This window comes from Diplotaxodon limnothrissa, linkage group LG3 (genome assembly GCF_057381915.1).
Source record: "Diplotaxodon limnothrissa isolate DT_005_m linkage group LG3, D_limnothrissa_male_GT1.1, whole genome shotgun sequence".
Classification (NCBI taxonomy): Eukaryota; Metazoa; Chordata; class Actinopteri; order Cichliformes; family Cichlidae; genus Diplotaxodon; species Diplotaxodon limnothrissa.
Window position 1 is genome coordinate 21,257,954 of NC_140598.1, and position 15,005 is coordinate 21,272,958.

At 39.1% G+C, this 15,005-nt stretch overlaps 2 protein-coding genes across 2 annotated transcripts; one reads left to right on the top strand and one right to left on the bottom strand.

Moving 5' to 3' along the window:
- The first annotated feature begins 1,631 nt into the window (after positions 1-1,631).
- On the top strand, positions 1,632-6,364 carry LOC146634891 (interferon-induced protein 44-like). Its single transcript, XM_085349990.1, has 11 exons — positions 1,632-1,650; positions 1,860-1,917; positions 3,041-3,056; positions 3,158-3,212; positions 3,792-3,809; positions 3,937-3,970; positions 4,708-4,909; positions 5,091-5,240; positions 5,469-5,637; positions 5,962-6,062; positions 6,175-6,364. The coding sequence occupies exons 1-11, from the start codon at positions 1,632-1,634 to the stop codon at positions 6,337-6,339; spliced, it is 987 nt and encodes a 328-aa protein (XP_085206116.1). The 3' UTR covers positions 6,340-6,364.
- A 7,216-nt stretch (positions 6,365-13,580) lies between these two features.
- LOC146634892 (nuclear factor 7, ovary-like) lies at positions 13,581-14,987 on the bottom strand. Its single transcript, XM_085343255.1, has one exon. The coding sequence runs from the start codon at positions 14,964-14,966 to the stop codon at positions 13,581-13,583; it is 1,386 nt and encodes a 461-aa protein (XP_085199381.1). The 5' UTR covers positions 14,967-14,987.
- Positions 14,988-15,005: the final 18 nt, after the last annotated feature.

Below are 15,005 nucleotides of genomic sequence, written 5' to 3' on the forward strand. Positions count from 1 at the left end.
GATGAACAGAGTCAACTTTTGGAGATTAAGATAAATAGATAAATCTAGAGATATAGGTATAAATATAAATATAAACATGTATATAAATATAAAAGGGCAAGTACGTCTACAAATATATGTCATGGAGTACAAAAATGCACCCTGTGCACTGAGGTTTAATAATTCCGTTTCACATGTGTGGACCTGACCAAAGAACATTAATAACGAAGGAACAACCTCCTGCAACATTCCCTCAGACAGCAAGGTTGAAGGAACCTGTTGCTGAAACTTCTCTTTAGATTGTGCAGTGTGTTATGGGGGGTTCATTGTTCATGATTGCCAGCATTCTGTCAACATACATACATATGCAATATAATTGGCACTCTTGTTTTTGACATAAATACCTGCTCTTGATGCGCTGTGAAAAACTTTGTGATTTCTGATTGTTTGAACTCTCGTCCAACTTACATTACTGTTTTCTGTAAACTTCATTATTTTTCCGTCCTGTATGTACCGCATAACTTTGTACTTTGTCTATTTTCTTTTTGTATTTTAAAGATAGCAGAAACTTGCTTTGATTCTAAATGTCCACCTTGTCTTTTATTTTCATGTGTAAATGCTTCATATTATAATCATAGATAGTCCTCCTTTTAGATGAGGTCACATAAAATACTTAACAACTGTACCATGAATGGCAATAATTAACAATTATTTATAAAACCTCTATTAATATTGTATGTATACATGTGCATCTACATACTGTGTTTATATGTAATGTTAATTATGTACTTAGATTTTGCGAATGCTGCCATGAACCATTAACAGCTTATAAATAACTGGTTTGTACTTTCTGTTGAATCCATAATTCAGTAATTAAGTATGAAAACACTTGTGTCAAAAATATTGTTATATGTGAACTCACTAAAGACATTTACATTACATACATTGCAAGCATTTACAACTGTGCGATTACAAAAATGATGATTTATGTAATTTATAATAACTTAATAATTTTTGATAGCTCATTGTAGTTATTATAAAGTGTTACCCAAAAATCATGCCATTATCTAACCTTGTATTTTTGTGGCCAGAGTACTGCACATTGCTCTTAAAGTTAATGAAAAAGTGTTTTTCTTAGCTCCATCATGATAGCTCCTGTTATAAAGTGAGTTCTGCGTGTGTATGTTTTATGTTAGTTGTGATGTGAGTGACCAAGGAGGTTTGCTAACCTGTACTTGTGGTGTTGGAGTAGCTGAAGGTGAATCTGAGGAAAAAATATTTAACAAATCAAAGAGTGTTGTTAAAAATTGTTATATTATTTTGACTTGCATTATATTTCACACAAAGTAAAGAAAAGATCAGTTAGCTGAGATTTGTATGGCCTTTTCCATCCTGTGCTATGATTGTGTGTGTAGTTCAGGGATGCCCAGTCCTCGAGAGCTACTGCTGCTTTTAAATGCATCCTTGTCCCGACACACTGGAATCAAATGAATGGCTTATTACCGGGCCTTTGCCAAACTTGAAGCCATGCTGAAGACGTAATCAGACCATTTGATTCAGCTGTGTTGGAGTAGGGATGCATCTAAAAGCTGCAGGACAGTGGCTCTCGAGGACTGGACCTGGGTACCCCTGGTGTTGTGTATAGAAACATAATGTCTGAAACAGTTGAGAGTGAGGGATTTAAATGTGAAATAATATTACTGACTCTGCATAGCAGGCATAACGTGAGCACATTAATAATGTTTCAGCACTATTATTAAAATAAGGTATTATGATTATTATCATCATAAGAATTATATCAATGCCATTAACAGCAACATGAAAGCACTGCAGTGACTCCGTTAGATATTGCCATTAAACAATTTGTCCCTTACTCTTAGGGTCCATGATCAAATCTGAAGACCTGAAGGAAAGAAAGACAAAACTCAGAAGCAACAGGTAACAGATGTCAAACTCCACTATGTTAAGTGTATCCTAACATACTTTACAAGGGGCTACACTTTGGACAGATCATCAGTCTAAACAATCAGGTTTAATAGTGTAACCAAAAATATAAAAAAATAAGAAAAGTGAGAAGCTGTTCTGTGTAACCCATGTTCTCAAACATCAGACAAACTAGAAAACAAAACCAACCAGACCGGGAAAATGAAATTAAAATACCAAAACATATAAAACAACATCAGTCTGGTTTCCTACCTTGTGCTGCTGCTGTGACTGGTGCAGCGAGGAGGATGCAGTGAAACTACTCAAAGAGAGCACTTGGTCTTTTATACAGTAGCATGCCCACTTTCACTTTCTGTTTTATTTTATGATAAAGCATGTGGTTTATAAGAAATCAACCCCCTGTGTCTTGGAAATCCTCTTAATTCCCCTGAGCTTTATGTTTTAGCACCTGACAACTTTTTGCAGAAAAATAATAAGTGAGCAGTCTGCTGGTTGCAGAGATAAAACAATAAAAAGACTAAATATAAATAATGTGAACAAGCATTTTTTTAGTTTATTTGTTCATCAGTAATGATAAATTATAGCCTGCAAACACTTATAAAGAATGCAAAGGTGGCAGGGATAGCTCAGTAGGTAGAGTGGTCGGTGGTTCAAATCCACTTAACTGCTATGCTGAGATACCCCTGAGCAAGGCACCATCCCTACACATTGCTCCCCGGTCACCTGCTTAGTGGCTGCCCCTAACAAATTCAAAGAAAGTAATTTACCCACGGGGATCATCTATTATTATTAAAGAGGAAAATCTTGTGATTCACATCTCATCATTTTGTCTCATCACTCAGTTTCAGTTTCACTTTTTAAAAGCTAAATACATATTTCAGTTTTATCTTTTCTAATTATTGCAAAAGTTAAGTAAGAGAAAGGTCAGATGAGGTTTGCATCAAAAAGTAGCAGGAAAGAAAAACATCAGGTAAGGTACTTCCCAGAAGGGACTCTGGGAAGTACCTTTTTATACTTTCACTTTGTCATTAAGAAAGTGAAAGTATAAGATCTGATCAGTCTATATAAGACCGACTTTGTTCCATTCAACAGTTTCACTTGATCTTTGCCTCTGCAGCTGCATCACAATACAGGTAAGAATTCTTTACCATGTATGTTATCAGGTTAAAAATGAGCCTTAGTGATTCATACCAGTTCATTTTTATTATGTTTTCTTACTTTTCTCATTGCTCAGGAGTTTGGAAATCCCACACTAGTGAGTGGAAAGTTCAGTCTGCAGACCATATGCTGTAAAATCATTGCCACTACACTTTAAGTCTTACTCTCTAAAATGTTGCATTTTTCCCTCCTTCCCTTAATGAATTTATTGTAGAAGGCAACATTTGTGCAACGACTGTGGTTTTACGTTTAAGCTTTAAACTGATTTAGTTTAACTTTATAATTATTTTATAAACTTTTTCTTTTTTCGGGTGTGGGCACCTGATCATTGAAATATTTGTGTGTTACTGATTGATATTAACTTTATCTTTACTTCTTCAGTTTTAGCAATGGGAGGTGGCTCTTCTTCTCCTACACGTAAGTAGTATATAGTGAAGAAATTGTTCTCTGTTGCAGAATAAGGCAAGAGCTGCATATTAGAATGCAATTTTAGTCTTTGTTGCACAGTTATATTCCCACTGCAAAAAAATCAGAAATATTAATGGAAACTGAAATTGTATTTTACTTTCTCTATGTTTTACTTTGTAACATCTCCAGCTCCACCACATCTTCCTAGTAAGTTATATCATAAATTTAACAACATAAATTCTACAATTAATTTGCACATACCTGTCTAATGCGTGTTTCATGTTGTTTGTTTTTTTTTCTAGCACCTCCACCTTCTCCTAGTAAGTTTCATTTTAGAACATTGGTTACTGTTATTTGCAGATTATTTTGAACAAAACTGATTTCTCCTGTTTACAAATAGAGTTCATCTTTTTTACGTTCTAAAATGCTTTTCAATTCAATTTTCAGCTTTGAAAACTCCGTGGAGACAAGTATCTTGGGGGTAAATCTACAGTTTCCAGTCTTGTGAACAGGACTGAGAATATCAGTTGCTGACTTAGACCAATTTTCTTCTGTTTAACTCTAACTACTGCAATACATTTGGAAGGCTGTACTAATAAGTAATAAAAAAAGGGTTCCCTTCACCGACCATTTTATTTTATGAAAAATGCAAAAGAGATGTTTGATTTTCTCACATGAACAGAAAAGCTTATCAGATGTTGCAAACATTGCTCAGCCAACCACAGCCCTATTATTGTTAGCCACATCTCATACACAATTTCTATACGTGCATTTTTAGTTAATAATGTGTCTTTCGCTGGGTCTGCTGAAGTGCCTTAAGCATTCTTTGATCTTACACTGGATGTTAATGCTCTTGTTAAAAATGTAATATACAAAAATGTAGTTCAAACATGCAGTTTTTCCTCAGGATGAATTACTGTGGCTTCCGTAATCATCTAACTTTTTTCATATAGCTCCATCATGAGGTCAAAATTTAACTTGCATTGGAAAACTGACGATTTTTACTATCCCTTATGTCCAATTCAGAAAATGTTATCATGCTTTTCTGATAACAGGCATTATCAAACGTCACAGAAAACATCCCATAACTAGCATTTTCCTGATTGAACTGCTGTGTTTAAAAAGCAGCCTCACAGAGCTGTTGGAATGTTTTAACCTCATCAGTCATGTTAAAACTACATCTACAATATATTAAACTTTTTTAACCCCATTTTACAGGAACCAGGCAGATCTGCAGTATGTGAAGAATTTTCAGCTTCAAAATGACAAAGTGACACATGTCAGAGTTTTGCTCTATGGCCCAGTCGGTGCCGGGAAGTCCAGCTTCATCAATTCTGTCAGCAATGTCTTACGGAGAAGAATAACCTGTCCAGCTTTGACCAACGCAACAAATGAGGAGGAAGGAAGTTTCACCAAAAAAGTAACTTCCTTTTAGTTACACTGACTCGATGTATGGAAATTTAACAAGTGAAACTGTAACATATGGTAAAATATTAGCCTACACACCATGTTAAAGATTTAATAAGTAATTAAAACATTTTCATCATGTTCAAAACAAATCGTATCTCCTTCCAAGTTGTTTGTAAACTTTTGTCATTCAGTATGAAACCCACAACATTAAGAAAGACACAGGGCAGTTTTACCCATTTGTCTTCAATGACCTGATGGGTTTGGAAGATGGGAGTGGACGAGGAGTGAGAGTGGAAGACATCAAACTGGCCATGATGGGACATGTGAAGGAGGGTTATAAGGTACAATCATCAAACTGTGAACTTTGTTTATTCTTTAAGTAAAACTCTCAAATTTTCTTCAAGTTATTTTGTGAGAGAAAAAGTAAATCATATATTGATTAATTTATTGAAGGTTTTTTTTTTTAAAATACAGATTTGCACAGTCTTCTTTCATTCATGTTGTTAATGAGATTCTTGTTATACTATACAATGAGTGTGGGTTCACTGGATCTTTGTAACATATTGCAGTTAAACCCTGCTTCTCCATTGTCCACTTCTGATTCTGGCTACAACCCTTCACCTTCTCCAGAGGACAGAGTTCATGTTCTGGTTTGTGTCCACACTGGTAACGCAACAGAAATTAACAGCTCAGTGTTACAGAAGATGAAAATCATCAGAGAGGCAGCCAGCGACTTGGGTAAGAGGGGATTAAGTGTGTAACAGACTTACAGTGCATTTAAAGAACATCTTGGCTATTTATTCTAACACTTTACTTGTAAAAGAAAACAAATACATGTGCATGAAAAACACAGCTGAAGTTCTGCATTAGACTTGTTTGTCTTAAAACATCTGATAAGAGAAGTTTTATAACTATACCTGGTTAAATATGGACGGTCTCTGCTGGAAGACATTTCACTGAATGATTCACAGGCTTTTGAGTGGTATTTGTTCATATTGTATGCATAGTCAAAGTTCTTGTCAAGTTAACCCCAGACTTATCAGAAAATATCTCATATTGCAGGTATTCCCCAGTTAGCTGTTCTTACCAAATTTGATGAGGCCTGTCCTGAAACTGAGAAGGACCTGAAGAATGTGTACAAAAGCAAGCTCGTGAAGAGAAAGGTGAATTTTGGCTGGAAAAAATTAACATTACAACAATACTGGCTGGGTAAATGAAACATTGCAAACCTGAACTCAGATCTTACAGTAATTCATTTGTTTCTGTAAAAACCAGATGGGAGATCTGAGCTCAAAACTGGGGATCCCGCTTAACTTCATCCTTCCTGTGAAGAACTACAGTGAAGAAACAGAACTGAATGACGATGTTGACACTTTGATCCTGAGCGCAGTGAGAATGATGATTGACCTGGGAGAAGACTTCATTGACTCTAAATTATAAACTGACATACACAGTGATGTAATACACTCGATGAATAATACATAATCCCAGTAGAATAAGAGTCACTTTTTCCACACAGGGTGACGTTAATTACCAGATAAAATAAAAATCATGAAAGTTGTTACGGAAAGCTGATATGATTGAGTGTGATTAATATGAAAAGAAACACAAGTTTCATCTCTCTCTTTTCCTTTTTTTAATATCGACTAACATCACAGAAATATATCGAAGAACATCTATAATCAAATAAAATAAAGCTGTCATTATCTTTGCAGATGAATTTCACACATGCACTCCAGCCATGAGCTTGTGTAGCCATCACCCAGCTCTGCATGTTAGAATGCAAATGTGCACTGAAGAATAAATAAATGTCCCATACATTTGCATTAAACCTTGAAAAAGTACAGGCCAGGGTTCGGGCAGGGCTCTGGCTGAGGGCCCTGCCCAAAGGGACACCCTTAGGTTAACCTAAGGGTGTCTTAACTTAACACTTAATCCCTTAGGCGCCCGTACTTGACCTGGGCGCATGGGAAAGTTGGTTTTTTTTTTCTTTTTTTTTTTGCCTGTCCCGTTTGGCTCTTTTGCCATCAGAATTATTGTCTAAAGGCAAAGAAAGATGCCCAACGGATTTACTTTACCAAATGGACCATCCCAGCCTTGCCGTAATGGTCAGGGATAGCTCAGTAGGTAGAGTGGTTGCCACATGATCGGAAGGTCGGGGGTTCGATTCCCCTTAACAGCTACCCTGAGGTACCCCTGAGCAAGGTACCGTCCCTACACACTGCTCCCCGGGCGCCCAATGGCTGCCCACTGCTTCACTGAGTGAATGGGTTAAATGCAGAGAGCAATTTCCCCACGGGGCTCAATAAAGTACAATAATGTACACACTTTCTTCTTCTATTTGATTCAACTTTTATTGTTTATTTTATTTTTCATCTTCACTTGTTAAATACTGGACAGACTTGAATGAGGAAAAGAAAAGAAGGGAGAAAGAAAGAGGGAAAAAAACAGCTGAGAAGAGGGATGGTGTGAGTAATGTGAATGTCTAAGTTGTGAGATAAAACTGAGGCACAGGCAGCCAGAAGGGGACAGGGGGTGGGGGGGGGGATGCCCGGCCCGAAGACGGAGCACCCCCACAACCCCACGCCCGTACGGACCCACCACGGGGCAGCCAGGCTACCAGGTCAGTAACCCACGTCAGTCAGCACAGACCGTCCCCTAGCCCCGCTGCACGCAGCCACGAGGAAACCGTCACCTAAGAGCCAACAGAGCCCTTAATAGGCCATGACCGCTACCCCAGGTTGAGCCCTCCAAGGAAGATGCCTCCGGGGAACCCCCCGATGCCCTAAGCCTGTCCCTACCCCCACACCAATCACAACAGTGAAGGCGGGACCAAACTATGACCCCCACCCCCACTAGGTGATGGAGCTGATCAAAGGAGCCCAGAGCAATTGATCTGATGTGGTGGCAGAGGCTGTATCAAGACTAATGTAATCTAATAGATAATTTCTATATTGGTTTGAATTAAGATTATTTTTACGTTTGGTGGCTATATTGGTCGCTGATTTGTTTTTGTTTTGTTTTTGAATGTCAGAAATGTATATTTGTGAATGTGGAGATGTTATATTGGTTTCACTGGTAAAAATAAATAATTGAATGGGTATATATTTGTTTTTTGTTAAGTTGCCTAATAATTATGCACAGTAATAGTCACCTGCACACACAGATATCCCCCTAAAATAGCTAAAACTAAAAACAAACTAAAAACTACTTCCAAAAACATTCAGCTTTGATATTAATGAGTTTTTTGGGTTCATTGAGAACATGGTTGTTGTTCAATAATAAAATTATTCCTCAAAAATACAACTTGCCTAATAATTCTGCACTCCCTGTATACTGAGACTAAGTCGAAGTTAAAAGACAAAAAATACAAAAAATGATAAATAAATATGTTCCATCTATCTGTTTGCTTCCTCTTATCCTCTTCAGGGTAGTGGAGGTCGCTGGAGCCTATCCCAGCTGTCATAGGGCGAGAGGCGTGGTACACCCTGGACAGGTCGCCAGTCTGTTGCTAAGAAATAGAGAAATATTTTTAATGCGTATCCGCTCATTAGATTGTTTTATGTATAAAAGAAGGCCAGCTTTGAGACTAGGTCACAGGCTGACAGGAAACTGCATGTTTTTTGTAGAGTTATTGCAAGTTATTACAAGCTGCACAGGAAGTTTTAGTGCACAGGCATATTAATAGATAAGACGCAGAAAAGAGGACCTTTGCCATATAAGCAATGTTGGTATCGAAACTGCGTGACGTGTAAAGTACAGAAATAACACCATATAAGACACATGTTGAGCTTGTAATGTTAGAGATCCTGCAACTGGCGTTTGGGCTGTGCAGGGGTGTCTCTCTTCCGGAAGATGATTGAATAAAAAGAAATAGAAATGCTTTAACACACTGAGTCAGTTTTCTCTGTTCTATCATGGGGACAAAAGAATCGGGGTTAATACTAACACACAGCGTCAGACAACATTGCGTACTCACATTTACTTCTTCATTCACGCCTATGGGCAATGTAGATTGATCAGTTAACGTATCCCCACTAAGTGCAAGTCTTTGGACTGTGGGAGGAAGCCGAGTACCAGAGGAGACGGGGAGAACATGCAAAGTGTTTTCATAGACAGTCAGTCATAAAGCGCTATACACAGTGACACATGATACACAGTAATATGGGTTTGAATGCAGCCTGTCCTGTACAGATGTGTTCATGTGTTCTGATTTAACGGCAGATTTCTCCACATGCAGGACAAAAAAATTCCTGCTTCTGTAACAAAAAATTAACCACATATTGAATTTGAATTCTCGAACCTTTCCGTCGCGTTCGGGTGAAATCATTACAACTTAAAAATCATAAATACTGTGTTTTACATCTGATTGCCTCAAGGCCTTATGATATCATCCACACTATGCACTTAAACATATAAAAGTGATGATCACCTGTTTTTGAGTGTTTTAATCAACTTTCACGGGGTTTGGGCAGGTAAGGGCAGCAGAGAATTGAGCTGATCATCCACAGAAGCACAGAAATCCAAGGAAGAATGTTGAGTCATTTTTCCAGGAAATAACAGGCTTTGTTATGGTAAAAAATATTTTGTACTTATAAATCAAATGCGTTGTTGTGAACTTTTTTAACCTTGCAAACCAAAATGTCCGAAGGTTTTATGTTTGTGCATCTATAGATAAAAAGAAGTTACATTTTGTTTTCTTAAGGCCTGATTAAATATACAAAGCAAAACCCTACCTGTAAAACTCCGCAATCAAATTGCCTGGCTGTGTGTGAGTTTCAACTTGCCAGTACGACCCAATTGTTTTTTTGTTTTGGTTTTTGTTACCCAATTTTTTCTTCCTTTCAGCTGATGGTTCATGTCAATCCCAAATGTAAAACTCCAAAAACAAGATTCAGGCATATCTAGTACACACAGAGCTGCCACACAAAGAAATGACAGAGCATAGAGCGTAGCCAGCACTACAAATTTTGGATCCTCAGCTCTTAGTGGTGAGCGCAGTGCATGCTACGTCCGCTGTGAAAGGGCCTTTACCCTGCGTAGTGTGACTCACAGCAATGGTCCTGGGTCAGTCCTGACTTTGTGTTAAACTAACCCTAAAGCAATAATAGCATTTCTAACCACTGATATACCACAACTTCAACAGCTAGCAAAAGTTAGGGACCTAGCTTGTAAGAGCCATGTGTGACCAACAAGAGAAAGATGGTTCACAACTTCACCTGAGAGTAAAAAGATAGAAAGAGTGAAGAGGTGGAGAGAGACAGAAAGAAGGAAGAACACTCCAGGCCAGCCAGGACTATGACACTATTAGATTTAAAGGTCCAAGATTCAGCTGCTTAGCCTTTTTCTTCTGTGACACCAGGAAATAATCATCTTTTGAAAACCACAGCTGTTACTTCTCCACCTTCTACTCAGGTTGTTACTTAAGAATGTTTTAACTGGGCTGGTTCTTTTCTATCTGAGCCTTCACAACACTTTATATAACATACCTTGTTCAGTTTTATTTTTTGTTTAAATGCTTTCTGTGTAACATTCACACTCTAAACAAGTTTCTTGTTGTTCATTTAATAATGTCTTGATTAGATCTTTAAGAAGTTATTACCTTATTACTTACTACTACTGCTACATTGAAAGTGCTTTATAAAACTATCATTATTATTGTCATTATTATTGTTATAAATTAGGATTTGTTCATACTAAATGAAACTGTTTGTTTAATCTGCAAAATTAGTGGCTGAAAGTTTAGATAAATGAAATGAATCGACAAACAGCAGCATTTTTTGCTGCAGCAGGAAAACTGAACAGAATGTATGTAAGAGGTCAGAGTGAGGATGACGTCACTTAATACAGGAAATACATGTTTGTCTGTTTTGATGATGAAGGACTTCTTCAGCTCTGTAAACAGCTACACTTGAGAGGACAGAGGTGATTTCATGGATCAATAACAATGTGTTTATCAGCTTTCATCATCGCAGTGCAGACATGACGTCAGATCTATCAGAGTGAAGGCCGTCTCTCTGATGACGTCACAGAGCAGAGTCCTTCTGTCCAATAAAGGATCTCAGATCAGCTGCTGCCATCTTGTGGCCACAGTTGGTTACTGTCTCTGAAAGTTGTCTCATGTTTCCTGTTGTCCTGCTAACAAAGGCTGGAGCTCATCATGCTGAGAGGGCAGCAGCATTTTGTGGCTCTTCACACATGTTCATTATATTCTGATGATCCTGGATGGAGACAAACTACAGATAAGTGTGTTCAGCCCAACTAGTTTATCTCATTACAGCAGTTTGATGTTTCCCTTTGAATCCCCCTGAAGATCCTGACAGTGAAGCACGTACATAATACTCCAGCCTTTCAACTCTGAGCTTATTTAGTTCTATTAATACACTGAAATCTCATTTGTGTCATGAAGAAAGTCTTTAATCAAACAGAATTCAAAGATCAGAAACATTTCATATATGGAGTTAAACATGAATCATTGTTTCAACAACATATTTATTGTTGTCATAAACAGACAAGAAGACAACAACAAACTGCTCCTCCCATTAACACATGTCAGTCCATAGCCCAGCAAACTAAATCATCTCCATTTACACATCAAATAGAAACATGAATCACTTGTAATGATCAGTGTTGGGGAGTAACGGAATACATGTACCGCCGTTACGTATTTAAAATACAAAATATGAGTAACTGTATTCCGTTACAGTTACCGTTTAAAAAGCTGGTATTCAGAATACAGTTACTTTGTTGAAATAAATGGATTACACTGCGGTACTTTCCTGTTTCATGTTGTCGCGGGTCAGGACTGTTTGGGTTTTGTTTGACAGCTACGTTCTGTTGTTCCAGGCGGCAGCGTTACGGTTGCCATGGTTACGACGCTCTCTCTCTCTCTCTCTCTCTGCGACTGTGTGTTTCCTGGGTGAGAGAGCGCCTTTTCGTTGTTGTTGTTGTTGTTGTGCTAAGCTAACAGGCAGAATGCTACAAGCATAGCTCTAAAGAATGTAGCATCATGGGCAGTGTAGTCAGTGCTGCAGGGAGAATGGACTGCCATACACGTTATGGGTCTGTGAGCTCGAGGAGGGAGAAAAAGGGGAGTGGAAAGGTACGAGTTGTCGTCGAGGAAAAATGGGAGCTAGAAGCATGTAAATATAATAATAACCACTTCAGCCAAGAAGAGTGCCTGACGAGCCCAGTTGTAAGTAAGCTATTAAGACTCGACTGTACACCGTGTTCGTGTTTTCCTCCGAAAACAATAAGTTCCGTTGGAGCAGTCTTTCAACGCCTCTCTCTGTCTCTCGCAAGAAAAGTTGACCCACACAACAAAGTAAAGCTATTTTTCGGCTACGAGCCGACAGGGACCCCGCCGTATTAGTCAGAGGTCCCTTTACTACAGTTCAGAGTCGCGGACCTTCAGTAATAGTAATAAATCACACAGCAATAGTACATTCACGTTGTTGTAAAAAGCATGATAATATATTAAGTAATCCAAAGTATTCAGAATACGTTACTGTCATTGAGTAACATAACGGAATACGTTACAGAATCCGGTTGTTCAGTGATGACGCGATGAATCCTACTTCCGGGTCTAAAGTAGTCTGCGTTTAATATGGCTTTTGTGTTATTAACATGCTTAATGTTATGTATTTTCTTCTATTTGATCTCAAAAACCTCCTAAAACAGTCAATGATCACTGTTGACCTCCCTCGGCTTTTATTACCGCTAATCATTTATTTAAGCTCAGTTTTTAAAACCTTAGGATGTAACTACAGCCCAGCCCATGCAGCAGTATATGAATGACTAACCTCGTATTGTGGATGGATTATCTCAGTTGTTCTCCTGGCTGAAGTTTGGTCCTTTTACAGCGATTACATTTGTTCCTGACCACCGAGAACACTCACGTTAACTTTTATCGAGTGGAAAAAAAGTTAGCTTGTTTATATTATGCTAACATAGATGTGTCGCTAGCGGTCATGTAGCACATCATTATATACCAGCTAGCCCAACTTCAGTAACTCTAAAAACGTCACTGCTGTTTAATTTTCTGTCTTCATTTATGCTGGAAGTGATAACAGAGCTGTACGTTTTAATTTGTTTCCAAAACCCCGCAGTCAGGACATGCTATATTGTATTTAGATAGAAGCTAGCGAGCTAACTCCCTGCTAACTTCTAACTCCGTTAAATGTCATAAATTCCGTTTTCATGGGTGCCTGGATGTTAAACTCAATTGTTACACCTGGTAGAGCAGAACGCTGATCATTTTATTAAAGATGAAAGACTTTAGACAGTTTTTCAACTCTCAGTAATGCCATAGTGATCGTTTGATATATGGACCTGCAGCAGAGTTTAGACCCAGACACGGCTAGTGACGTCAGACTGAACAACCGGATACATTTTGGGGCATGCATTCTGTATTCTATAATGGAATACATTTTAAAAGTAACCTTCCCAACACTGGTAATGATTAGAAACTTGATAGAATTTCAAATCTAGTTTGGGGAGTCATTCAGTGAGAAACAGTGAAATGATTTTCCATGTGAAAAGGTGGACAGCAGAAACAGAAAGAAACAGTGAAAACTAAAAGAGAAACAAAGAGCTTTGGAACAACGAGGCAGCAGGAGGACAGCTGCAGTTTAACAGCTTCAACTCACTGACAGGAAACAACATTAGAAACATCATCATCCTCAACTCATCTGCTGCACTGACACTGACACCTTCAACGGCAACACCTTCACTTTATCACCAGTGTTAATGATTGGAAACATCCTGTGAGTGAAAGTGTGTGTGAAGGTGTGTATGTGTGTGTTAGTATCAGGATCAGAGAACGACAGCTTTCCTCTGTTCCAGTCCAGATTCACTCTGATCCTCTGGAGCTTCTTCTCTACTGAGAGAGCAGTTTCACATGATGGTGAGCGTGCTGAGTATTTACCTGTAGAAAACCATAATCTCCATAATCCAGACTCAATGTATCCCTTCCTCTGCACAGACTCTGCTAGCACCCCCAGAGCCCACCATGTACTGTCTCCAACCTCGACATCCCAGCTGTGAGTCCCTGAGTTAAAGCCCTCAGAGCCCAGGACACAGCAGGAATAATCAAACCTCTCTGGATTATCAGGAAGCTGCTGTTCATCTCCTCGTCTCACACTGGTCAGATCTTCAGACAGGATGAGTTTTGGATGAGCAGTGTTTGGGTCCAGAATGAGAGGAGTGTAGGAGACCATGTCCTTCATGTTGTTCCAGATGTTGAAGGTCAGGTTGCCCAGGTGTTTGGCCTGGTCTATCAGAGCTCCTGAGGGCAGCTGTGGATCATCCAGCAGGGGGCAGCGCTGGACTCTTTCCACTGCAGCCTTGTAGTTGTGCAGGAATGAGATGTCTTCAGCTCTCAGCTCCTCCTCTGTGGCTCTGACTGTGTCTGAAAGAGCTGCTATCTCTCTGCTCAGAGCCTCCATCTTCTCCTTCATCATCCCACTCTTCTGCTCCTCTTCCTCCCTCAGTGCAGCCAGCCTGGCCTCCTCTTCCTCTGCTAGAAACTGGTGAAGCTTCTTAAACTGCTCCTTAATCTGCCTCTCTGTGTGTCGGGCCTGGACCTTAATGTGTTCTGCTGTTTGATCAAACTTCACTTGAACTTCTTCACAAACCTTTAACTTCTTCTTTAAGGGCTCCAGAGTTTCCTGAAGTTCCTTCTTGTGTTGTTGTGCAGCTTCATCGATGGGTCTGAATCTGTGATTGGTGTGTTTTTCTGAGTCTCTGCAGATGACACACACTGGCTGCTGATGGTCCAGACAGAAGAGTCTGAGTTTCTCAGAGTGCAGACTGCAGAGAGCCTCTGAAGCTCTCTGATCTCTCTCCTGTAAGAACGACTCACACAGGTTCTTTAAAGCCAGATTTGAAGGTGGTTTTGACCGTGAAGATCTTCTCTTACAAACTGGACACTCGCGTGTTGGTGTCTCTTTCCACTGTCTCTTCAGACAGACTTTACAGAAGCTGTGGCTACATGACAGAAGAACAGGATCTCTGAAGACCTCCTGACAGACCGGACAGCAGAGATCCTCCTCTGATCTGGAAGCCATTGAGTCTGTGAGTGAAGCTGAAAGCAGCAGACAGGAAGT